The following is a 25,840-nucleotide window of genomic DNA, read 5'->3' on the forward strand; positions in this document are numbered from 1 at the left end:
TTTGTTCTTACAATAAAAGTGTACGAGAGAAACTTGGAATATAAAGGAAATAATTAGAAAGGAAACATAAATAACCGTTAATTCTGTGCCCTGCAGGTAGCAGTGACAGATAACACGTTTTGCGTGGACGTCTGTGCGCTTGTCCCGTTGTGATCACGCCCTGCGCCGTGTCTGCGTTCTCCTCGGCTGAGGCCGCGGACCCAGCATAACTGGCCACACGCGGAGCCCCCGGCTCTGCCGCTCTGCCGCTCTGCGCTTGCCTCGTGGCCCGGCCTCAGGCTCCGGCTCTCCTCTTCACACGTGATGCGTCTCTGTGCGTTGTTTCCTTAGAATTGAGCCTCCTCATTTACAGAATTGCGGATCGAAACCTAATTGGATTTTAGATAAATGTTGCAACTTGTTTTCTAAGAACAGGTGGTCACTTCATACCTTCACCAGCAGGATTTAGTTTCTGTGTCATGCCATCCTTGACAGTGTTTAAGTTTGTTTTTAAACTGCTTTGATGGATGAAACAGCATTTGGGTGCTCTTTGGTTTTCAGTTGGACATCTTGTTGAACAGCTTATTTTGTTAATAAGTTCATTTTGATTGTTTTTTCGTGTCCTCATTCTTTAGGGTCTATACCTGCAGCTGTAGCAGCCCCACTTTTTAGTTGATAGGATGAGAGAATCACCCCAAGTCCGCACCCCAGGAGCTCTGCTGGGCACCAGCCCCGCGTGGTTCATTCCGAGGAGCTTTATGTCATGAGGTCTGTCAGGCACTGGGGTCATGTGCAGCCCCTGCCAGTCAGTGCCGTGTGTGGGTCTGAGTAGAGAGAGTTCGGCCTCCTCCCTGCTCCTCAGAGCGACAGGCTCCTTCCTGGACCTGGCCCTTTCTCCATCCTCTGCTTCCTTCCACCACCTGGAAACGACAGCATTTGAGACCCCAGAGCAAAAGTCTGTTCCTTACAGGTGAAATGGGTGGTTCCGGAATCTGTTGGTGGCTCGTCAGGCAGGCCATTTGCCCTGTGAGCGCCATGCCCCAGGGTCCCTGTCACTAACGAGGCTGCCAGCAGAGCAGTGGCCAGCCGGCCGGCTGGAAGCAGGCAGACGGCAGCGTGCAGGCTATTTTAAGCTGCAGTGGTGGCTGGGATTTGAATGCCTGAGCCTCTTTCTGCATTTCTCAGCAGGCACTTGGGCTTAAGAGGACTGTGTGTGTGAGTTTTGTGGAAAGCCCTAAGGAGAGCCTGCGGTTCCCAGCTGCCGCGCGGCAGTGCGGCACCGCCGTCCTGCTGCTCCCAGTGGCGACGGGAAGCCGTGTGGCCCTTTCTGATGAAGGGTGCGTGCAGTTGTGTGCAGGCATGTGCAGGCCGGGTTACGGGAAGCTGCTTCAGCAGATGTGACGAGTCAGTGTGCTTGATCTGGGGACTGCCCTTATTTTGTCCTCAGAGCCCCCATTTCCTTGGCAGATACAGCTTGAGGGTCCGTGGTCCCCTCCCCTGGGCCCCACCCCCAGCAGGTTCTCGGTGGCAGTCCTCAGCCTCGAACCCCAGCCCCGTGTCCTGTGGCTACACCTTCCCCACATCTCTGAGCTGGGCAGGGCTGTGGGGTGTGGCTGGGGTCCATACCTGGCCTCTCCTGTCCACGTGGGTGTGTCCCCAGCACCGAGCCGACCGCCGTGAACTGCAGCAGCTCAGAACAGCTGAGGTCTGAGCCGGTGGGGTGCTGCGCACAGGTGCTGGGGGCACCTCCGAGACTTGGCCACCCGCCCCGGGTCTGAGTTCCCTGCGCCTGTGTGGACTCGGAGTCCTGGGGGTGACCAGGCGGCCCTGCGAGCCGGCGCTGAGGGGCAGAGATGTGGGCGCTGTCCTGGCAGGCAGATCGTGGAAGTTTGGTTCTCCTGAGGCTTTGAGCACTTGGAGAATTTGGGTTTACAGTGGTGAGGAAGGAAAGGGCTGAAGCTGCAGCAGGGAAGTGGTGTTTCTGGAAGACAGCTGGTGGTTGGATACAGGGGGTCTGGAGGGAGCAGGAGAAGAGGCTGGGAGGCAGGTAGGGGTGAGACGGTGGAGGCTTGTGAGTCTTCACTTTTTTAGCCGCAGCAGATTGGGGAGCTTTTGCAGATGTCTGAAGTGACATGACCCAAAGCATGCTTTTAGGGAAGCGTCTGCAGACAGTACGGGGAGGCCTGGAGCCCCAGCGGCAGCTTGCAGGCCTCGCAGCCCAGGTGACGGTGAGGGAGCCACTGGGGGTCCCAGCCGCGCTGCCCCCGCTCCCGGAACTCGTCCCAGGCACGTTAAGCAGCCCCCCTCCCACAGCCAGCAGAGTGTGCGCTGAGGGCAGGGGCCATGGGGCCGGATCGCGGGTAGCTGCTTCCCGTGGCTGCAGAGCGCTGGTTCCCCCCTGCGGCCTGGTGGCCTTGGCTGTCATTCTTTATGGAGCAGCATGAAATACCAGGATGTTTTTTAAAATCACATTTAGATACGTACGTAGACTTGCTTGTGCTGAACTTTAATAGAGACAAACAGAAGATATCAGGGTTTAGGAGTTTCGGAGAGGAGATTTAGGTTGAGACAGTTCTGTGTTCAGTTCAAGGACAGCGTGGCCAGGCTGGCCAGGTCCCAGAGCCCCGGATGCTGGTGTCCTGACCTCCAGCTGTGTGTGCCCCACACCCAGGCAGCCGTTCGCCTGGGAGGCAGAGACAGCTGCTTGTCCCACTGCGGGGGATGTGACAGAGTGCCTGCCCATCACCAGCACCCTCTCCTGACCCAACCTGGCCCTGGCGTGGTGACCCAGGAATCTGCATTTTTCACGGGCTTTTCTTGTGATTTTTAAGGACACCAGAAGTTTGATAGCTGCCGGGCCAGGACCGCATTGCTCCACTCTCAGACATAACGCGGGGTTAGGCATCTAATGTGCACATCACATGTCCCCACAGGGCGGTGGGGACGGCAGGGCTCCAGCTCCCACAGGACGAGCTCCGGGCACAGCCGGTCTGGCCAAGGACAGCACTGGAGAGACCAGGGGCCAGGTAAGAGGTCAGCAGGGTGGCACCGCCCACGGTGGGGGGTGGGGGTGGGAGGGTGGTTGAGTGCTACACTTTGCTGGAGACTGACTGCTCTGTGTCTGTTTTGGAAATAGGTTGTGTGTTTACATGTAAACGAACAGATAAATGCACTGGTACAGGTCACTGCTCTGCCTGCCTCTGCTCCTTGCGCTCGGTTCGTTCCTCTCAGTCTGTTCATCTATCCAAGACCCAGTTTCTTACAATTTTCTCAAGGGAATACTTGTAGAGGCTGCCTGCACATGCGTCGTCCCAGTAAAGTGGTGTCCCACCAGCGGGAGCATTGTCGTAGTTTCTGTGACTTGGCTCACATACCTAAGAGCCTTGCAGTGTGATCTGGGAAATCAGATGAATCCTTTACTTCTTACATGTGTAATGCAGATACCTGGTTTTAACACACAAAGCTGAATTTTGTGTGTAGTGATTTACATTTTAAATACACAGGAAAAGTCACATTGGTATTTAAGTTCAAATTTCTCACAGTTCTGAGAGCCAGACTGTATAAGCTTTTATTTTTTTTATTATTTATTTTTTAATTATATTGCTTTTTTTTTCCTTTTTTTTTTTAAGGGGGAGGTAATTAAGTTTATTTATTTTTTTAAGGGAGGTAACTGGGGATTGAACCCAGGACCTCGTGCATGCTAAGCATGTGCTCTATCACTGAGCTCTACCCTCCCCTCAGACTGTATAAGCTTTTAAATTACCTAAGATTTATGATTTTATCCTTCCAAAAGCAAACATGCCTTTAATTTAGTTTTTCTTCTACTTTGGCAACCTCTGGAACGCACAGAGGTCTCACAGATTGCCCTACGCAGACGCTTTGCTTTAATCGGATGGTGTTTCTGTGAGTGGCACTGCGGCTGCCCTGCGTCAGGTTGCTGCGTGGTGCTCGAGTCGGGCTGTGTGGGGACTGCTCGCCTGGTGGGGGTCTGAGTATTTCCTCTTGTTCTTGGTGGGATCTGCACACGTAGCAGATGTCGGGAGGGCGCCGTACGGTTCTGTGAGGCCAAAGTTTATGATGACTGTTCTTGAAATGCTCGTCCCCAGGGCGGGTGGGGGGGAGCTGCCACACTTAGTTCACAGTTGCTTCCAGTGTTCTTTTGAAGCAGCTCTACTCTGCGGGTACCTCCCCTCCCAGATCACACTGTATCTGAAGCTTCCAGATAAAACTGTAACATTCTGCTCTCTGACTCTCTGGTCCAGAGCATGCCCAGGGCTACTCCCACTCCACTGCCAGCAAAGTCATCTGAGTAGTTACATGTGCAGCGTAGCCCAGAGCAGGAAAAGTGCCTCTTTTCCATTGTTTCAAGTGTATTTGAGATAAATTTAAGTTTAGAAACGACTGCAGCTTATAGGACTAAACCACAGACAGGGCACCCAGAAAATGATAGACTGATGTGGATTCGCTGCGCGTCAGAGGTGCCCAGCGATGTGCGGTCTCTGCGCGGCCAAGAGTGTGCAGTCTGGGCAGGGGCAGGTGAGGGGTACTGCTGTGCTGGACACTGAGCAACCAGGCTGCGCTGCGCACTGCCCACATCGGGGAGGAGGGCTGCTGCAGCGCCCACCTGTGTAGTTGCAGGTGTTCCCATGAGAAGTGTGTGTTTCCTACACGCATATGCACGTAAAATGTGTTGTTGGGTCGGGACATACGTTTTCAGGTCAGGAAATCCACTTTCTGTTTCCTGCTGTGAATTATGTCATCTTTAGTTGGCCAGAACATTTTTTTGCTGGGTTTTGTCTACTTCTGAACTCGTTTTAGTATTTTTTGGAGATATTGAAGGAGTCCAAGTAGCAAGTTGTCACTATTTCCAGGACAGAGTTAATAGGCAGAATTCTTCGTGTTAGTGAAAAACTAAAAATGCCTCAGAATGAGAGTTGCTGCCAAAACATTGGGAGGATTCCCAGGGCCACCCTGGCCTGGTGAGAGGCGGTGGGGGGAGCCTGCTCCACCTGGGTAGGGGGAACTGGGGTGGAGCCCCTGACCAGCAGGGTGTGAACCTCCACTCGCCGGGGGCAGGGGGTGAGGAGGAAGACTTCAAGGCTTCCGGAGCTTTTAAAATGCTGGCCAGCAGCTAAAGTGAGGACACTGAACCTCTCCCTGCAGTTGGTGAGAAATGACGTGTGACATTCCACAGTCAGTAGCTACAAATTTGCCTGTGATTTCTTCAGGTTTCACTTCTCTGGTAATTCTGTCGGAGGCCTGGGCTGTTGTAAAGCTACCTCTGATCATCTGTGATAACAAGGCAGGGCCACCGCTGTGACCTGCCTGTCATCCCCCCCCCCCATCCCAGGGGTGTGAGGGCAGGCCGCATCACCCCTTTGTAGGAGGTGTTGGACCTTCAACGTGAAAAGCCATCACCACCTGTGTTACTTGTGGGACGGCTCTCTCCTGACTCTCTGCCTGTCACTCCCGCCCAGCGGGAGGCAGAAAGTGGGCGGCTGCCCTCGGGCTCAGTTCTGGAGAGAGCCACACGCCGTGTTTTCCATCCTTGGCAGAATGTCCCTGGTGGGCCATGTGCACCTGAGGGCCCACTTCCAGACGCCAGTGGCGGAGCTGACCGTTGATATTCAGTGCTGGTGGTCGGGGCTGGAGTCCGAGGAGCGGCTTTGACAGCCCCTTGCACTGGTAGTGCTGCCTGTCTGCTCAGTGAGCGCATCGTACTCTGAGGGAAGTCATGAGATAGCCCTGTAATGCCAGGTGGCCACAACCGAAAAGAGGAAGAGTTCTGGCCCCACATACAGCTCGGATGTTGTTCTTTTTTGTTTTTTTTTTAATGCTTTTCAGAATTTGTTTTTATTACTTTTAATAATTTAATACAGCTGCATTATTACTTATCTACCACCCTCGTAATACTATGTTCTGTTATCTTTTTCTAATTGAATTCAGTTACAGTGTGTCGGTTTCTGGTGTACAGCACAGCGTTCCAGTCACGCATATACACACATGCATTTGTTTTCTTGTTCGGATGTTGTTCTTGCGCACGTGTAGAAGTGTGCCGTTTCCTTCTGTTTGAACTTTAGAGAGACTTAGTTTCTGTTTTCATGTCTGTCTGGTACAGGAAGTAGACAGCATGAGCCTGACCAGTGGAGAAGATACTAGTCATCTTCTGGGTGAGTTCACCACTTACATCTTCAGATTGGTTTTATTAAAGATGGTGGTAAAATGTCTGCATTCATATCAAGTGCCAAGCACTAAAAGAATTCAAACGTGAAATGTTCCCAACATTGAGTAAGTTAACAGTTTTCATGAGCTTGCTTCCTCCAGAAAAGGTGCAGAGTCCAGCTTTCACGCCCAGCACCTCCTTCAGGGGGAGTACTCAGAACCTGCCTGTCTTCTCTGAGATTCCAGACCCAGCATCACATGAAAAGGAAAACGCCCTTTTCAGTCGCTTCCCTCGTCACATAAAAAAGCTTTTGTTAGCTTATTTTCAGCAGTTGTGCCTGATTCCATGGCTCCAGACAGTCATTGTGAACACCCTCATACCTGTCTCTTCACCTGTGGACACAGGCATGGTTGGTTTTTGTTAATGAGTTGGAATCTTACTGTACCCTGTTTTTTTAACTTTAACGCTATATTGTGAGGATGTTTCCCAGATCATCTAGTCTTTCAAGACATGGTATCTAATGGCTACATCATGTTCCTAAGATTGTTTTCTAATATCAGATCTAACCAAAAGCAAAGTTGCCAACAGTGTGTCTTCCTGGTCCTCAGAAGTCTATGTGTCGAGAAAGAGATGACGACTTTCTCCTCACCTTCCTGCTGGGAGAGGTAGCTCAGCATGGGACCGTGGCAGTGTGCGGCTCACGGTTCTGTTTCTGCTGTGTCGTCCTTTTCATCCTGTGTTTGCAGGCTCAGCTTAGAATTGGTCACAGCAGTGCGTGCGAAGACCCCAGGCACCTGACAGGACACCCACAGGACGTGTGGAGAGATGGCAGTGGCTGAGTCGGGACGCCCCACGTACTGTGCCACTGACGGATGGGCACTCGCTGCTCTTTGTGTGTGAGCATGGAGGGGCTCTTGCTGTTGAAAAATACTTTAAGTGAATCCAAGTTCAGAGCAACCCCTTTCATAGAAGAATTTGCAGATAACCCAAGAATTGAGTTTTAAGCCCCAAATTGCTCTGAGCTCAACCTCCAGGGTGTTGGTAGTGGAAGAAAATCTAGGTTAAGTTTGGAAGACTGGCCCTCCATTCCTAGCTGCCTCCTTCAGGCCTGGAGAGCTGGTGTGACTAGCAGGTCCCCTGCGGGGCCACACTCCATGACTCAGGATAGCCCAGCACTCAGAAATGCTCACTGGTGTTCACAGGACGAGTCCTTCCAGTTCATGTCCTTAAAAACAGGGTAAGCCCTGAGCGTATGCAGCCCAGTTTGTCTCTCCACATAGTGCGGTACCCTGACTGACAGCTGGTGGCTCCTGGCTTTGTCATGTTTTAAAACCCCATCTAGTATTTACCAAAACAGGGATACAGTCTCCTGATACTTTAATAAACTTGTGGCTCTTACATTTGAAGTATCCTCGCTACTCTCTGCAGCTCCTCCTGAAGGACACTATGTATCTAGTTACTTTCCATGCAGCCTGTAGGACCTACACCCTTGTTTCCCAGCTTTGGAAATAGATTTTTTTCATTCCACTTATATGAGTGTTTCCTATCTAAATTTTAACATTCTATTCCTGTCATTTTTGCCAGCTTGAGACTACTACTGCTTCTTGAAGTTTCATTTCTTTGCTGTTTATTTGTATAACTTTGAAATAAATTTCTCATGCCTTAAAGACTGAAAGAGTAGACGTCAATGAATATTGTTTTCCCTCTTCATAATATGTAAATTCTAACTTGTCAGTAAAATATTTGTCACCAGTTAGCAAACTTAAGTAAGCCATCGAGTGGTATAATCTGTATTATATGTGAAAAACCAATGCAGTGATTTTTTTGTAATTCTGATGTTCTGTAAATTACCTTTGCAGCCAAGTCTTCTGATGAAATTTCCACATATTAGTTTAGAAATGAAAATAAACGGTATGTTTATTACTCATAACTAAATATAATTTCACATTTCTTTCATTGTTTGGAAGACATTTCATCATCCAACATATTGGGATCTTTCTGAAGAAAAAGAATGTTGAATTTTGTCTGATGATTTTTCTGCATCTATTGAGATGACCGTACGATTTTTATTCTTTATTTTGTTAACGTGCTGCATCACACTGACTGATTTCAGGACGTTGAACTGTCCTTGCATCCCTGGAGTAAATCCCAACTGATCATGGTGTGTGATTTTTTTAATGTATTGTTGAATTTGGCTTGCTCATATTTTGTTCAGGATTTTTGCATCTATGTTCGTTAAGGATATTGGCCTGTAATTTTCTTTTTCTTGTGATGTCCTTGTCTGGTTTTGGGACCAGGGTAATGCTGGCCTTGTAAGTGCATTTGGAAGTGTTCCTTTTCCTTCCATGTTTTGGAAGAGTTTGAGAAAGATTGGCACTAATTCTTCTCTAAACGTTTAGTAGAATTCACCCGTGCAAGAGCTTTTGTTGGGAGGTTTTTGATTACTGACTCAATCTCCTTTCTCATTGATTGGTTTGTTCAGATTTTCTGTTTCATCATGATTTAGCCTTGGTAAATTTTAAGTTCCCAGGAATATACCCATTTTACCTGGGTTATCTAATTGTATAATTATTCACTGTAGTCACTTACAACCCCTTTTATTTCTGTAGTATCAGTTATATCTCATTCTTCTCTGTAATTTTTTCTGAGCCATTTCTCTTTTGGTTGGTCTACCTAAAGGGTTGTCAGTTTTGTTTATCTTTTTAAAAAAAAAGTTTCATTGCTCTTTTTTAAATTGAATTTCTCGTCTCTAGTTCATTTATTTCTGCTCTAATCTTTTATTACTTCCTTCTGCTATCTTTAGGCTTAGTATATTCTTTTCCTAGTTCCTTGAAATGTAAAGTTAGGTGGTTTATTTGAGATCTTTCTATTTTTCTATAAACTTTTCTCTTAGAACGGCTTTTGTTGCATCCCATACCATACGTTTTTGTATGTTGTAAATTGCCATTTCCATTTTTGTTTGCCTGAAGATGCTTTTTGATTTTCTTTTTGGTTTCTTCCTTGACGCATTGGTTGTTAAAAAGTGTGTTAATTTCCACAGATTTGTGACTTTTCCAAGTTTCCTTCTCTTACTGATTTCTAGTTTCATACCACTGTGATCAGAAAATACTCTTGATGCAACTTTAGTTGTCTTAAGTTTTTAACACTTCTTTTGTCGCCTAACATGTGCTCCATCCTGGAGAGTATTCTGTGTATTGTGCTCTTGTCGGATGGAATGCGCTGCGGGTCCACCTGGTGTAAAGTGTAGTTCGAGTTCGGCGTTTCTTTGCTGACGCCCCCCCTTCTACTTTCCTGTTGCTGTCTCTTTCTCCCTTTATTTCTATTAGTGTTTTCTTTATACATTTACATTTACACATTTGTGTTTATATCTACTTATATATGTATCTTTTAATATCCTTTCATGATAAAAACTTTCAAAAAATTAAACGTAGGAGGAACATACCTCAACATAATGAAGGCCACATATGGCAGGCCCGCAGCTAATATCATACATAACAATGAAATGTTGAAAGCTTTCCCTCTAAGGCCAGGAACAAGATGAGGGTGCCCACTCTCACTACTTCTTTGCAGCATAGCACTGGAAATTCTAGCCAGAGCAGTTAGGCAAGAATAAGAGGCATCCACATTGGAAAAGAAAAGGTAATACCCGTTTGCAGGTGACCTGATCTCATGTATAGAAAATCCTAAAGACTCCACCAAGAAACTAATAAATGTTAGAACTAATAAATGAATTTAGTAAAGCTGTAGGATACAAAATTAAAACAAAAATCAGTTGCGTTTCTAAACACTTATAAGAGTATCCAAAAAAGAAATCAAGAAAACAATCCTATTTATAATATCACCAAAAAGAATAAAATACTTAGAAATAAAGTTAATCAAAGAAGTGGGACATCTGTATACCAAAAACTTATAAAACACTGATAGGTGAAATTGAAGAAGACACAAATAAATGGAAAGGTATCATGTGTTCATGGGTTGAAAGAAGAATATTGTTAAAATGTCCATTCTACCCAAAGTGATTTACAGATTTAATACAATCCCTGTCAGAATTCCAATGGCATTTTTATAGACATAAACAATCTTAAAATTTGTGGAACCTCAAAATACCTCAGATAGTCAAAACAATCTTGAGAAAGAAGAATAAAGCTTGGAGGATCACATCTCCTGGTTTCAAACTACCTTACAAAGCTAAAGTAACCAAAACAATACAGTGTTGGCATAAAAGCAGACACATAGATCAGTAGAACAGAATAGAGAGCCCAGAAATAAACCGTCATGTATATGTGGGCTGCTGATCTTCAGCAAGGGCTCTGGGGATACACAGAGGGGAAGGATGGTCTTTTCAATAAATGATTTTGGGAAGACTAGATATCCACATACAAAGTAATGAAATTGGACCTTTATACCACAGACAAAAATCAACCCCAAATGGGTTAAAGATGTAAATATAAGACATAAAATTGAAAAACTCCTTGAAGAAAATATAGAGAATAACCTCCCTGACATTCATCTTGGCAGTGATTTTTGTTTGGATATGATGCCAAAGCATGGGAAGCTGAAGTAAAAATAAGTGGCAATACATTAAACTAAAAACCTTCCTCACAGCAGAGGAAATAATGGGGGGGACAAAGGTAACCTACAGAATGGGAGAAAATATATGCAAACCGTATACGATAAGGGGTTAACATCTAAAATATATCAGGAGCTCTTAAAACTAAGTAGCGAAAAAGCAAATAACCCCAGTGAAAAATGGACAAAGGAACTGAATAGACATTCTCCAAAGAAGATGAATGGCCAGTAGACACATGAAAAGATGCTCAGCGGTGAAAAACTCAAAAGCTTCCCACTAAAATCTGGGACAAGACAAGGATGCCCACTATCACCACTCCTATTCAACATAGTCCTGGAAGCCCTAGCCACAGCAGTCAGGCAAGAGAAAGAAATAAAAGGGATCCAAATTGGAAAAGAAGAGGTAAAAGTGTCATTATATGCTGATGACATGTTACTATATATAGAAAACCCTAAAAGGTCCACACAAGAGCTACTAGAGCTGATTGAAGAATTCAGCAAGGTAGCAGGTTACAAAATTAACGTTCAAAAATCAGTTGCATTTCTTTACACTAACGATAAATCAACAGAAAAAGAAAGTAAAGAAACAATCCCCTTTAAAATAGCACCCAAAGTAATAAAATATCTGGGAATAAATCTAACCAAGGAGGTGAAAGAATTATACACAGAAAACTATAAACTATTGATGAAGGAAATTAAAGAAGACTTTAAAAAATGGAAAGATATTCCATGCTCTTGGATTGGAAGAATCAATATTGTTAAAATGGCCACACTGCCCAAGGCAATCTACAGATTTAATGCAATCCCTATCCAATTACCCAGGACATATTTCACAGAACTAGAACACATCGTAATAAAATTCATATGGAACCATCAAAGACCTAGAATTGCCAAAGCATTACTGAAGAGAAGGAAAGAGGCTGGAGGAATAACTCTCCCAGACTTCAGACAATACTATAGAGCTACAGTCATCAAGACAGCATGGTATTGGTACCAAAACAGACATATAGACCAATGGAACAGAATAGAGAGCCCAGAAATGAACCCACAAACTTTTGGTCAACTCATCTTTGACAAAGGAGGCAAGAATATACATTGGAATAAAGACAGTCTCTTCAGCAAATGGTGTTGGGAATACTGGACAGCAGCATGTAAAACAATGAAGCTAGAACACTCCCTTACACCACATACAAAAATCAACTCAAAATGGATTAAAGACTTAAACATAAGACAAGATACAATAAACCTCCTAGAGGAAAACATAGGCAAAACATTATCTGACATATATCTCAAAAATTTTCTCCTAGAAGAAATAAAAGCAAGAATAAACAAATGGGACCTAATGAAACTTACAAGCTTCTGCACAGCAAAGGAAACCAGAAGTAAAACAAGAAGAAAACCTACAGAATGGGAGAAAATTTTTGCAAGTGAAACCGACAAAGGCTTGATCTCCAGAATATATAAGCAGCTCATACGACTCAATAAGAAAAAAATAAACAACCCAATCCAAAAATGGGCAGAAGACCTAAACAAGCAATTCTCCAAGGAAGACATACAAATGATCGATAGGCACATGAAAAAATGCTCAATATCACTAATTATCAGAGAAATGCAAATCAAAACTACAATGAGGTATCACCTCACACCAGTCAGAATGGCCGTCATTCAAAAATCCACAAATGACAAATTCTGGAGAGGCTGTGGAGAAAGGGGAACCCTCCTACACTGCTGGTGGGAATGCAGTTTGGTGCAGCCACTGTGGAAAACATTGTGGAGGTTCCTCAAAAGACTAGGAACAGATTTACCATATGACCCAGGAATCCCGCTCCTGGGCTGTATCCAGAAGGAACCCTACTTCAGGATGACACCTGCACCCCAATGTTCATAGCAGCACTATTTACAGTAGCCAAAACATGGAAACAGCCTAAATGTCCATCAACAGGTGACTGGATAAAGAAGATGTGGTGTATTTATACAATGGAATACTACTCAGCCATAAAAACCGACAACATAATGCCATTTGCAGCAACATGGATGCTCCTGGAGAATGTCATTCTAAGTGAAGTAAGCCAGAAAGAGAAAGAAAAATACCATATGAGATCGCACATATGTGGAATCAAAAAAACAAAAACAAAAACAAACAAACAAAAACAAAGCGTAAGTACAAGACAGAAATAGACTCACAGACAGAGAATACAGACTTGTGGTTACCGGGGGGTGGAGGGTGGGAAGGGATAGACTGGGATTTCAAAATTGTAGAATAGATAAACAAGGTTACACTGTATAGCACAGGGAAATATACACAAAATGTTATGATAACTCACAGAGAAAAAAATGTGACAGTGTGTATATGTCCATGAATGACTGAAAAATTGTGCTGAACACTGGAATTTGACACAACATTGTAAAATGATTATAAATCAATAAAAAATGTTTAAAAAAAAAAAAAAGAAAAAGAAAAGATGCTCAGCATCACTAATCATCAAGAAAACGCAAACCAAAACCACAGTAAGATGTCACCTCACACCTGTCAGGATGGCTGTCATCAAAAAGACAAGAGATAATAGGTGTTGCTGAGGATGTGGAGAAAAGGGAACCCTCGTGCACTGCTGGTGGAAATGTAAATTGGTGCAGCCCTGTGGAAAACAGTATGGAGGATCCTCAAAAAATTAAAACTACCATATGATCCAGCAGTCTCAATTCTAGGTTTATATATATTCAAAGGAAATGAAATCAGTATCTCAAAGAGATATCTGCACCCCAGTGTTCATAGCACTATTTACAAGAGCCAAGACATGGAAATAACCTAAATGTCCATCGACAGATGAGTAAGTAAAGAAGTTGTAGTGTATATATGCCAAAGGAGTATTACCCAGCCAGAAAAAAGGACATAATGTCATTTGTGGCAATGTGGATGAACTTGTAGGACATTATTCTAAGTGAGACAAGCCAGACACAAAAAGACAAATATTGCATGATATCAGATATATGTGGAATCTAAATGTTGGACTTTGAGAGTAGTATGGTGGTTGCCAGGGGCTGGAGGGTTGGGTAAATAGGGAATGTAGGTCAAAATATATATACTTCCAGTTATAAGATGACTAAGTTCCAGAGATAAAATGTACAGCATGGTGACCATATTGATAATAATGTACACTTGAAATTTGCTAAGAGAATAATAGGTCTTAAGTGTTCTCACCACACACACAGGGTTTTACATGCTACTGAAGTTATATTGGTATAAGTTCTATTTAGAATATTCTAACCTTAGGATGTAACCCCTGTGGTAACCACAAAGGTAGTATTGATAGACGATATACACAAGGAAATGAGAATCAAAACGTCACTGCGAAAAATCAGCTAAACACAAAAGAAGGCAGTAATGAAGGAAGTGAAGGGCCAAAAGCTATACAGCATATGGAAAACAAAGAGCAAAACATTACAAGTCCCTCCTATCAGTAATTAAATATAAATGGATTAAGCTCTCCAATTAAAAGATAGAGATTGGCAGAACAGATTTAAAAAACAATGTATGCTCTCTTTGAGAAATTCACTTTAAATCCAAAGACACAAACTGTTGAAAGGGAAAAGATGGGGAAAGATACTCCGTTCATATAGTAACAAAGGAGAGCTGAGATGGCTTTTTGAATATCAGACAAAATAAACTATGTCAATATGGTTTACAAGAGACAAAGAAGACATTCTGTATTAATAAAAGTCTCCATGCAGCAAGAAGATGTATATGACAAACACTTGCTCACCAAGCAGCAGACCCTTGAAATACATGAGACAAAAACTGACAGAACTGAAGGGAGAAATAGTTCAAAAGGAACGGCTGTGGACTTCAGTGCCCCACTCTGAATAATGAACAGAACGGCCAAATGGAGGTGAGAAGGGAGGGGCAGGACAGGGCTGCACGAGAAGCCAGCTGGGGGGAACAGGCGTGTACAGAGCGTCCACCCGACAGCACTCATGTTCTCAAACACACACGGGTGTCATAGGTTAGGCCACAAAACAAGTCTCAACAGGTTTTTAAAATATATAAAGTGTCTTATCTGATCATAGTGGGATGAAGTTAGAAATCAAAAACAGCAGAAAAACTGGAAAATTCACAAATACGTGGAAATTAAACAACATACTACTAATGAACCAGTAGGTCATAGTAGAAATTACAAGGAAAATTAGAAAATGCTTAGAGGCAAATAAAATGGAAACACAAAATACCAAAACCTAAGGGGTGCAGTGATGGCAGTGCTCTGCAGGAAGCGTATAGCTAAAGATGCCCAGATGTAAAAGAAGACACATCGAAAGAAAAAGGAGCACATTAACTCAAGTTTGAAAACAGTAAAGATGAGAGTGGAGATACACAGAAGAGAATAGAAAAATAATAGATAAAATCAGTGGAACCTAAAACTGGTTCTTTGAAAAGATAGAAAAATTGAGACACCTTTAGCTAGACAAAAAAAAAAAGAGAGAGAGAGAGAAGATACAAACAAAATCTGAAATGAAATGAGGACACTGCAACTGACTATACAGAGATGAAAAGGATTATAAGAACATACTATGAAAAATTATATGCCCAGAAGTGGGCAAATTCCTTGAAACACATAAATTACCTAAACTGATTCAAGATGAAATAGAAAATCTCAAGAGATCTTTAAGTAAGTAGAGACTGAGTCATAGTCAGAAACATCCCACAGAGGAGAAAAGTTCCGGACTGGATGGTTTCACTGCTTAATTCTACAAACGTTGGGAGAATTGATACCAGTCCCTCTCAAACTCAAAAACAGTGAAGAGAGCACTTCCTAGTTCATTCAGTGAGGCTAGAGTTTACCTGATGCTAAAGCATCACAGGAAAGGAAAATTAAAAACCAATATCCCTTATGAATATAGATGTGAAAGTCCTCAACAAAATATTAGCAAATTAAATCCAAAAGCATATTAAAAAAGATTTTCACGATGACCAAGTGGAATCTATTCCAGGAATGAGAGGATGGTTCAACATGAGAAAACCAATTAATGTCATGTATCACATTAATAGAATGAAAAGGAAAAAGCACTTGATCATCTCAACTGATGTGGTAAAGACACTGGACATAACCCAGGATTCTTTCATGATAAAAACTCTCCAAAACCGGTAACAGAAGTAAAATTCCTAAACGCAGTGGAGACTATTCGTGAAAACTCCACTAACATCATACTCAGCGGTGCAAATTGAAAGCCCTCCCGTAATCCGGAGCCAGACAAGGATGCCACTCTCACCACCCCTGTCCTGCACTGTGCTGGAGGCTCCAGCCAGCGCAGTTACGTGAGAAAAAGACATAAAGGGGTCCAAATTAGAAAGGAAGACTTAAAACCGTCTCTAGCAACAGATGCCGTGGTCCTGTATATAGAAAACCCCAAAGCTCCTAGAACTAATAAACTCAACAGAGTTGTAGGATGTAAGACTAACAGACAAAAATCTGTTGTGTTTCTATCCACCAACAATGCACAGTCTGAGAAGGAAATCAAGAAAGCAATTCCATTCACAGAAGCATCTTATTTAAATGTATTCCTAAGTCAGTAATGCTGTGGGGAAACTGGATACCCCATGCAGAAGAATGAAGCTGAACCCACACCTCACACCATATAAAAAAGTTAATTCAAAATGGATCAAAGACATAGACTCATGAGCTCTTTAAAGAAAACATGGGGGGAATCTTCATGGTGTTGGGTTTGGGAGTGACCTCCTAGATACAACACTAAAAGCACAGCCCACAAAAGCAAAGACAAACAGAAGAATTAGACGTCGTCAAAATTAAGTTTGGCCACACCTGCTTCAAATCAATTTGAATTGAGCAGTACCAAACCTGAATCTGGTCGGAGGCTTCACGGGAGGAGCCGAGGGAAGGCCTGTCCAGAGAGGAGGAGACTGAGTGGACTGTTGTGGTGGGTCGTCTGTATGCTTTGATTTCTTAATTCCGAGGCATGTCAGGGTCATAGTTTTGGTTTGCTTACTTAGGCTGCTAAGGCATTAGACTCAGTCTAAAGGCCTCCTTGTTTAGTTAGTTTAACAACCTCTCCAGGCTGAGTCTCTGGCCTGTGGTGAGGGAAGTGGGTCCTCCACTCTGAGGAGGTCAGCGAGGGTGAGCTTCTAAGGAAAGGCCTTGGGTGTGGCTGTCCCACTGGGCCCCTGCTCGGCGCTCCCCTGACCACCTGTAAGGGCTTCTGAGGGCACCCTCTGCTCAGAGAGGGTGGGGGGCCAGCCCATCCCAACGCGCCCCACCTGCTATGTGCACAGCAGCACAAGGCTAGTTCACATCTTTCAGATCCAGGACACTTTTCTCAAATGATCCCTTTCATGGTCCTCTTCCTGCCATTTGTGCGTCTCAGAGCTTAGACACAGCGGTCTGGTCCTATGGTTGTCTTATATTTTCTCTCCTATATCTTTTATCTTTTTACTCTTCTTTGTGGGAAATTTCCTCAACTCCGTCTTCCATCCTTTCTATTAATTCTTTAATTTTGCAGATTTAAATTCCGAGAGCTCAACTGTCGTTCTGTGCCGTGATTGCACATTTCCTCTCCCATCTGAGGAGATTGGTTATACCTGTAGTTTTATTTTTCCTTCTTCCTTCATAGACTGCTCTCCCAAGTTTCTGTTTCTGTGTGCTTGTTTGTTTGTTTCAGATTTTTTCCCTCAAATACCAGGCAATTGTTGAGTGCCCGCTCTTGTTTAAGAGTCAGGCATTAAAAAGGTGACTGCAAGTCTATGCCTGGCGGGGCTCTCCCCACTGTCCCCTCAGTCACTGATACTGGAATCCTTTGCGCATTCACTGGTCAGTCAGTTTCCTAAGACAAGCGGACCTCTGGTTTCTCCTGGAGGCACTGAAGGGATGATGCAGTTGAGAAAATCTGAACCTCTGAGTGACCGTTGGAACCTGGTGAGGGAGGCAGTGGAGAAGTGCCCTGGGATCACCCCAGGTTCCTGACATGTTTGAAGGTTTCTGTACATTAAGCTGGAAACTCAGGAGAACAGCCTGGGGGGCACGGCAGGAGCAGGTCTGTGGGACGGAGGCGCTGATGCCCACATGGGATTAGAGCCGGAAGGACAACCTTGCTCAGCTTCTGCTCTGCCACCTGCTCCGTTGGGGGGGGGGGGGGTGCTCACCAGATTGCTCCACCTTGACTTCCTCCGTGGGGGTCTCGTCACCTCCTCTCCCCGAGATGACATAAGAGGGCGTGTATATGTGTGCATGTGCACACATGGAGAACACACACATGCACACATGGTGAGCACACACATGGTGAGTACATGCACACATGCACGGTGAGCACACAGCATGCACACATGCACATATACATGGTGAGCACACGGTGGGCATGTGCACACATGGTGAGCACAAGTACACATGGTATGCACACGCAATGAGCACAGAGAGCACATGCACCTGTACACAGCACACACACGGTGAGCACACACACACAGCACATGCACGCACATGTACACTGAGCACACGCACACAAAGCACGCACGTGTATACACACACAGTGAGCACTCACATGCACACACACACGGTGAGCACATGCTCCCATGCATCCACAACGCAGGAGCCGGGAACAGAAGCTGGAGAGTCACAGCAGTGACCCGGTGCAGCAAGTTGTAGAGAACTAGCAGTAACACCTGGGGCACCCGCGCCTACTGCTCTGTGGGAAGGATGAGGCCGATGGAGAGCCACCCGAGGAGGGGCGAGGCAGTGACAGCCCTGGGTTGTGAGCAAGAGCATTTTGGAAGAAGGGTCAGCACCTTCAATGTCACCAAGGCAAGAATGCCCCACAAGACAAGGGTGGTGGTGAGCACCGAGGGCCACCTGGAGTCACATGTGACAAGCATGTGGTCAGTGGTGTCAGGCCAGGTAGACCCAGCTTGGCTTTAGCTCATCCTGGATTCCTCCCCATCCACAGTCAGCTGCTGCACACGCATGCAGACACACATGGCAGGGAGGGAGGTGCACCCAACAGGCCCTCCACACGCCCAGGCCCTCAGTTTAAGAACCTGTCCTCAGTAGGAAGAGCAGGCGGGCTCAGAAGACGCGCTTGGCACCTCGCGGTCCAGCTGACGCCTGCCGTTTGTTGGGGTGGGGGCGCTGGTGGGGAAAGAGCTGAACGCGGTGCTTCAGCCTGGGCTCGCACGCCGCCGTGCTCGACCTGGCGGTGCTGAAGGACTTGCTGTGTGTTCTAAACTCTGTTGCACTGTGCTGCACAGGCAGCAGCGAGAGAGGGGCCGGGAAGACAGGGCAGAACCGAGGGCACCACGGAAGCCGCCTGCCGTCACGGAAGCATCACCACAGCTCCCCCCCCCCAGAAACGGGGGCACCCTTCACAGGAAGCTGTAGGCCTCCAGATGCTTGTGGAAGAGGAGACAGGAGCCTGGGCACTGGGCACCACAGCTGTGACGTCTGTCCAGAGGGTGTGGTTTCAGCTCCTGCTGCTGCGTCTCTGCGGACACCCTCAGGCAGCCGCCCAGCCACATGCGTCCTCAAGTTACCGACAGGCTTCACAGGAGGTTACTTTCTCCCAGTGGTGGAGCAGGGGCCCTTGTAAGATGCATTGTATGTCCGTGTGGCAGCTTTTCAGTCTTGATTCTTTGTTTAGATTGGTCAGAAGTGCCATTTGGTCATGAGTTAGCACTTCCACTGGTGAGTGGAGATGCCTGGTTTGTGTCACCGTTTGCTTCTGGGAGTTTAGCCAGGTGCCATCACTGAATGAGTCCCGTGGGAGAAGTAGGAACAGCGCCTGCAGGCATGCGGCTGTGAGGCTGCCCTGCCCTGGGGCCCTGTGGCCGAGCCGACAACCGGGTGGGCGGCCAGCTCTCCTTTTACGTGTGACAGCCCATGCTACACGTTTGCGGTTTATGCCAAACATAAACGCTTGGTCTGTCACTAACGAGAAAACACAACCTGCCTCTTTGCTTCTGTTTTTCATCTGGACCCATCAGTAAAGTTCTAGAGTTGAAAGGTCGGGGCTCTAGCCCAGGCCTCCCAGAGAGCAGCCGACGTCCGGAGAGACTCCCCTGGGCTCCCAGCAGCTCTGCCCAGTCAGTCACCTCCTTCGTGGCCCTGGTGTCGTCATCTTCAAATGTTAGTCCCGTGTCCTCCCTCAAAAGGAAAGAAGGGATTCCTGTGCCAACCTGTTGTTGTTCTAAAGTTACTTAAATACATACAAACATGCACTCGAGTCCTCATGCTTTTAGCTCTTTCTTAATAACAGATTTCAGTCCAGGACGTTGTGTAAACGAAAGGAAACTGAATTCTAAAACAGTCACGGTCCCAGCCCCCAGCAGCTCTCCGTGGGCTGCCATGGCCTGTGCCCGGAGGAGGGCTTTGTGTGCAGCAGAGGGCCGGGCAGCCTCTTGTGGGGAGCGAGGCCTGTGGTGGTGCCCGGACAAGGCTGGGGAGGGCCCTCCCTGAGGCTGTGGTGCGACGGGTCCTTCCTGCCCCTCGCGCCCCTTGGTCCCTGGGCTGGGGCCCCGCCTGCCCGTGGGGCATCTCCTGAAGGGCCCGGATTTCCATGCGTGTGAGTTTCTGCAGCAGGTACCAGGGACGCAGTGACAGTGTCACGTCTCAGCTCAGGAGTGTGTTTTTAAAGTACTAATTACCCGGATTTAATAAATCCAGTTTTCTTTTTCAGGTTTCAGTGCCCAAGGGATTGGTTATGTTCGTTTTTTCCACCCTTTGTTAAAACTTCAAGCTCTTTCTGGCACCAGTATCTCCTGACTACCACCAACAAAAGAAAAACATTTCCAAAGGAAGAGAGCACGTGTTGTGCGTGGCATGTGCCTGGAGGTTGGGGGCAGGGGGCGTTGAGAACAGAGCCTGAGACCTGACCTTAGAGCCTCAACGCTGTGAGACCGGGGCCTCCGGACATCCAGAGGTGTTAGAAATGACGGCGGCATGGAGGGGCCCCGGAAGAGGTGGAGCAGTTAGACACGGACGCGTTACTTGCTCACTCGGGAGCTGGGATGGCGGGTGCCGGCGGGTGCTGGCCTGGGGCCCTGCGCTCCCTCCGCACACTGCCACGCACCAAAGTCCTGTGATGTATTAGAGATTTAGCAGAACTGGTGGTAATTTTGGTGCTAGACACCTGTGCCACGTGAGGGCCCTTCCGTGGCCCATGGTCGGAGGGCCCACGTGGCTTCTGTGGGGATGAAAAGTGTCAACTAAGGGTAGGGGAGCGGGCAGGCAGCAGCAGAGGAAGAGACAAGCGGAGTCCGGAAGAGAAGGTAGACCTCTCGCCCAGGGGGTCAGGGAAGCACTAGTGAGATGAGCTTCGATTTGCAGCCATCCCGGGGTGACTTCTGCTCATCCTGTTTCTCTGCCTCACTTGGGACAAACAGCAGCTCACACCCAGGGCCTTTGACAGACTTTTAAAGGGTCAGATTAACCCCTAACATACGACAGGTTCAGAGGCAGCTGCTTCAGAGCCACCTCCAACTTCAAAAGATGATGTGGGTAAATTCATTGCTAAAAAGTGGGTCTGCCCCTTAAATCCAGCTGTGTCTGCTGTCCGCCCGTTGGTGCTCGTCACAGCCCCGGCTTCTCCCAGGCAGAGCTGCTCAGAGGCCTGGCGTCTGTGCGGAGATAGGCTTCCTGTTGTGGGAGGGCGCTGTGGGCAGCGGGAATCTGCCACTGCAGGGCCAGGCTGCATCCTCTGCGTTTACAGCAGCCATGCGGCCCTCGCGGCTGGTCAGCAGCGAGGCTCTGATCGTAGAGATGGGCCAAGGAGGACGGACCACCCAGTGGAGGACGTGGGAGGGGGGTGCCAGCTTCCAGATCTTCCGCGGGACCTGGGATGCAGTTACCTCCCACTACCCAGTAAGTTGAGCCCGCACGCTTGTCCCCACATCCACCAAGTTTGCATCATTTTGTTTAAATTATTTTTCCTAGGTAATATTGGCAAACTGACTTTTTTCTTATTTTGGGGCCAACTCTAGTAACCATTTGAATCAAACCGATAAGAAAGGCCAGGACGTGTTTTTAAAATCAAGCTTTACTAAGTGTGACGCAGCTGAGTGAGCTTTTTTGACACTGCGGGGTGTTACATGGGCCTCCCGGGCTCCCAGCCCTGCTCCCCACCCACCCCTGTTTGCTGGGGGCACTCAGGCCCTCTGATGGCTCCCTCCCTCTCTTGTCCCTGCCCCAAGCAGGGGTCCAAACCCCCGGGGGGTTCGCAGGTGCCCAGAGGGGCCAGGACGCAGGCCAGGGGGGAGGCGCACCCAGGGTCACTGCTGCCGTCCGTCCACTTTCCTGAAGTCACCGAACATCTCCTGTGCTGCGGTCGTTTCCATTTCGGTGTCCTTAGCCTTTACTAACACAAGGATCACCTGGAGCTCAGCCCTGGCAACAAAGCGTTCCCAGCGGCCAGTGTCACATCCTTTCTGGGACCCTGGCGGCCGCCCCACCCATCCACTCCACGCGGTCACTGAGCAGCTGCTGTGTGCCCGGTGCCTGGGGCCCCAGGAACTGGCCCGGGGACTGAGGGTGAGCGTGTGCCTGCTGCCCCGCCGTACGCATCGGCCCAAGGAGGAATGGGCTGGGTCTGCCTCTGCCCGGTGGCTGTCAGGCCCACATGGGGCCCTGGCCAGTTGGTGGTAATGCCTGCCTCAGGGGCCAGAGGCACCTCCAGGATCTGGGATGCAGCCCGTCCTCCAGGAAAGGCAGTTGCTGTAACACTTTCCCCTGAGCTCGGGTCTTCTCCCCTTGGCCGGGCGGAGGCTGATACGTAAACGTCACATCAAGGGATCAAGTCAAATGCAGAGAATTGCAGGGTCATGCGCTGACTGGTGGCTTCCCTACCTTGAGTCTAAAAAGCCATTTCCTGTGCTTGGCCTTGTTTCTGCCCCTCCCCCACCTCTGGACTTGCTTAAGGAGGCAGTTAGCGTTCCCACCCAGAAGGGAAGTGTGTTGCGCCTGCAAAATCTACAGGAACCAGCCCAAAAGGTGCAGGGCTGTCAGCTAGGCTCGGGCCCTGTCCGATGCCGTCTGGTGCTGTCCAGTGTCCTGCTCGGCTGATGAGAGCCCTGACTGCACACGAGTGTCAGGACGGGCGCTAATCTCCGTGTCGCAGTGCCAAGGGGAGGGCAGAGAAGGAGACGTCAGGTCCTAGAGTGAGCGCCCTGCCCAGCCTCCATCTGTGCCTGGGATGGGCTCACAGGAGCACATGCTGCCTGTTGCTCACTGACCATCTGCTCAGAGCTGATGGAGTGTCCCCGTTACCGTGGCGACAGAGTCTTTGATTGGCGGTGGCACCACAAACACTCCCGGCTCAGGTTTCCCTTTTATCTGTGCTCTGGAATGGGTTGGGGAGGGGGGCCTTGGAGAGGGGTAGGGGAGGGTTGGGCGGGCTGGGAATGGGGAGGGGTGGCAGGGAGAGGCAGGGCTGTCTTGGGGGTCAGAGTCCCTCCACATCCTCCTCCCCCAGTGCTCCCCAGTTTCTGTCTTGACCCCTCTCCCTGAGTTTGGAGCAGGTACAGTGGGAGTTGAGCTGAGAAATCTGAGAGCTGGGTAGGGGCTTATTTCTGTCTGCCTGGCTCCTGGCGCGTGACGCCAGGATGGAACCTTTTCCAGATTTCGGGCTGGTGTCGGGGCTGAATGTCCGCCCACACGTGCAGGGGAGCTTCAGCTGGCCGGGACGCCCCCCCGCCCCGGGCCACGGGACGCCTGCCTGTCCACCCGTGCAGTCTTGGGAGCTGGTCAGACCGGGACTGCTAGGCAGGCTGTCATTCACTGTCAGCAGGGCTGTCTCGTGGGCCTTGCCGTCTGATCTGCGTCCCCCCTTGGGCCCCCCGGAGGCTCCCTGGGGCTGCAGCTGTGGGGTCCCTCCAAGAGGTCCCGAGTTCTCTGCGGGGGCTGACAGAGCTGCTGAGGGAGGTGTGCAGCTCCTCCCCTGAGGGGTCAGGCAGGAGCTGCTGGGGCTGGAGCCCCCGTGGAACCTGCATGGGAAGGACAGTCTGGGCCAAAATGAAACCTTTGTGATTTTCTTTTTTGAGCCCTGAGAATGTGAGACACAAGTCTGGGTTCGATTTCCCCGGTGGTTCTCCACACGTTACCCAGTGTTGCGGGCAGAGCCGTCCCCCGGGGCTGCTGCTCCTCAGTCAGGGCTGGCCTGTGTCTGCAGTGCCCGGGCTGACCACCCGGGCTTTTGCAGAAGGACACAGCATGTCAGTCCCTCCCAGAAAGAAGGGCGCTGGGCTGCCTCCGTGTGTCGTCTGAGCTGCTGGAACCCCCGAGGCGTCCTGCAGAGTGGGGCCAGGCCAGAGGGCTGCACGGGGCATGCTCTGGGGCTTCTGGGGCCTCCTCGGCACTTCAGACCCCGGGCGTGGGCAGAGTGCAGCGGCCACTCCTGGACAACTAGTGTGTCTCCAGAGAGTCACCGGGAAGCCAGGGTCCCTGAGGGATTCCAGTGGGGACAAGGAGAAGCTGCCTTTGGAAGCAAGTTGGCCCATAGGTCAGGCCAAATGCACCCACCCAAGCCTTCCCCAAAACGCCCCCCAGCATAGAGGCCCCCGGCTGCCATGGCGTCCTCTGACAGTGGGGGGCTCCAGCCCCTAGAATTTCACAAAAACTGCTGGGAAGGGTCATCTGTGGCTCCAGAAAGTGACCTCCCCTCAGTCCCAGGGGCTGGCTGTCGCTGCTGGAGTCTGGGTCCCCGCAAGGTCATTCTACCGGTGCAGCTTCTCCCAGCTCAGCCGTGGCCCTCACCCCTCCCCAGCCACCCTGCCCACCAGGGTCTACTGTCCTCGCCCAACTGAGCCGCCAGCTGCTCCCTCCCACCACCCCTCAAAGCTCCCCAAAGCCTGCAGTGTAGTGCCACCCGGTGCTCGTCCAGCAGGCAAGTCCTCCTGGAAGCAGGACAGCAGGTGTTTGCTGCTTATTAAATTACATGTTCCTGTGCCATTCATCGCTGCAGCTTGTGAGCGTAAAACAGTGTTACTTAAATAAGATTAAAATCTGGCCTTCAGCTTCCAAATTAACCAACAAACATTGCTAGGCACCAAAGGAATGTCAGAGCAAGTCAGACTTGGAATTTTACCAAAAGCAGAACTCCCATTAGACTTTATTATCCCACTGATTTTTAAAATATGAATTTCTTCATACTGTCATTTACTTTCTAATTTCCAGCAGATGCACATGGAAGAGCCACCTCCAGGCCCCTGAAGTAAAGGGTGGAAAATGCTGGTTCCCCATCTGCGCCAGCAGGATCTAAGCCAACCCACACATAGAAGGGCAGCTCCCAATTTTCTTTATGAAGCACACATAACATTGACACCGAAGAGCTCAGCAAAAAGAAAACTATCAACTAACCTAATGTATAAGGAACAGTGTGAGAACCCTAAACAAGTCATCAGCGAACGGAGTCCAGCAGTGCGGCAGAAGGCCTGACACTGTGGCTAAGTTCTTTCCTTCCAGTGAAGCAGGGATGGTCGACACAAACCACCACGAGCAGAGAGAAAGGCAAAATGGCATCGCTATGGATGCTGACAAACCCTGGATGACGCTCGACATCCACGCTCTGCTTTTAAAGTGCTCCTAATAGAAATGGATGAGTTCTTCAGCAGAGTTATAGATGCTCCCAGCCTCAGCCTGAAAGCCAACATCACGGGCCCCGCGGGAAACACTCCCGACCAAGCTGAGCACAAGACAGACCCAGGGCCCCACACCCGTTTTCACGATGTCTCAGCGGCTCTGGACCATGCAGCTTAGTCAAGAGAAAGAAATGGAGCACAAACACGGGAAAGGATAACACAAAGTGATGATGACTCACAGGTTACTTCATTGTTTATCTGGAAAACCCAAGAGAAGCAGCTGACAAAAATGTACAAATAAAAAAGAGAATTTGGGAAGGTACTCAATCAGTAGCCTTCCTACCTGGGAGCAAAAACCACTAGGAAATATGATGGAAGAAAAGACTGCACTTACCACAGCATCGAAGGTAGATAAAATGTGGTTAGGAAGAAATACGAAAGCTGCACATCACCTCTGAGGGACACACACGCCGGGACGAAGCGACTGTCAGGAAGATGCCAGCCTCTGCACAGTTAATCTGTACGTGTAGTACACTTCCAATTAAAACAATGACTTTTCAACTGAACAG

The 25,840-nt window shown here is 48.2% G+C and overlaps 1 protein-coding gene across 11 annotated transcripts in view; it reads left to right on the forward strand.

Annotated features, from left to right (window-relative positions):
* Positions 1–25,576, forward strand: part of FAM120B (family with sequence similarity 120B) — a 72,950-nt gene extending 47,374 nt beyond the window's left edge. For 5 of the 11 annotated variants that reach the window (XM_032485405.1, XM_032485408.1, XM_032485409.1 and 2 more), the window contains 3 exons: positions 2,913–3,005; positions 6,098–6,149; positions 6,889–8,077. In XM_032485405.1, coding sequence (XP_032341296.1) covers positions 2,913–3,005; positions 6,098–6,138 — 134 coding nt within the window. In that variant the 3' untranslated portion in view covers positions 6,139–6,149; positions 6,889–8,077. Of the gene's footprint in view, positions 1–96; positions 3,006–6,097; positions 6,150–6,888; positions 8,078–24,867 lie in introns of those variants that run through there. The other 6 variants (XR_004322177.1, XR_004322174.1, XR_004322176.1 and 3 more) reach the window with 5 other exon arrangements.
* Positions 25,577–25,840: the final 264 nt, after the last annotated feature.

The sequence above is a fragment of the Camelus ferus genome, chromosome 8, assembly GCF_009834535.1.
Source record: "Camelus ferus isolate YT-003-E chromosome 8, BCGSAC_Cfer_1.0, whole genome shotgun sequence".
NCBI lineage: Eukaryota > Metazoa > Chordata > Mammalia > Artiodactyla > Camelidae > Camelus > Camelus ferus.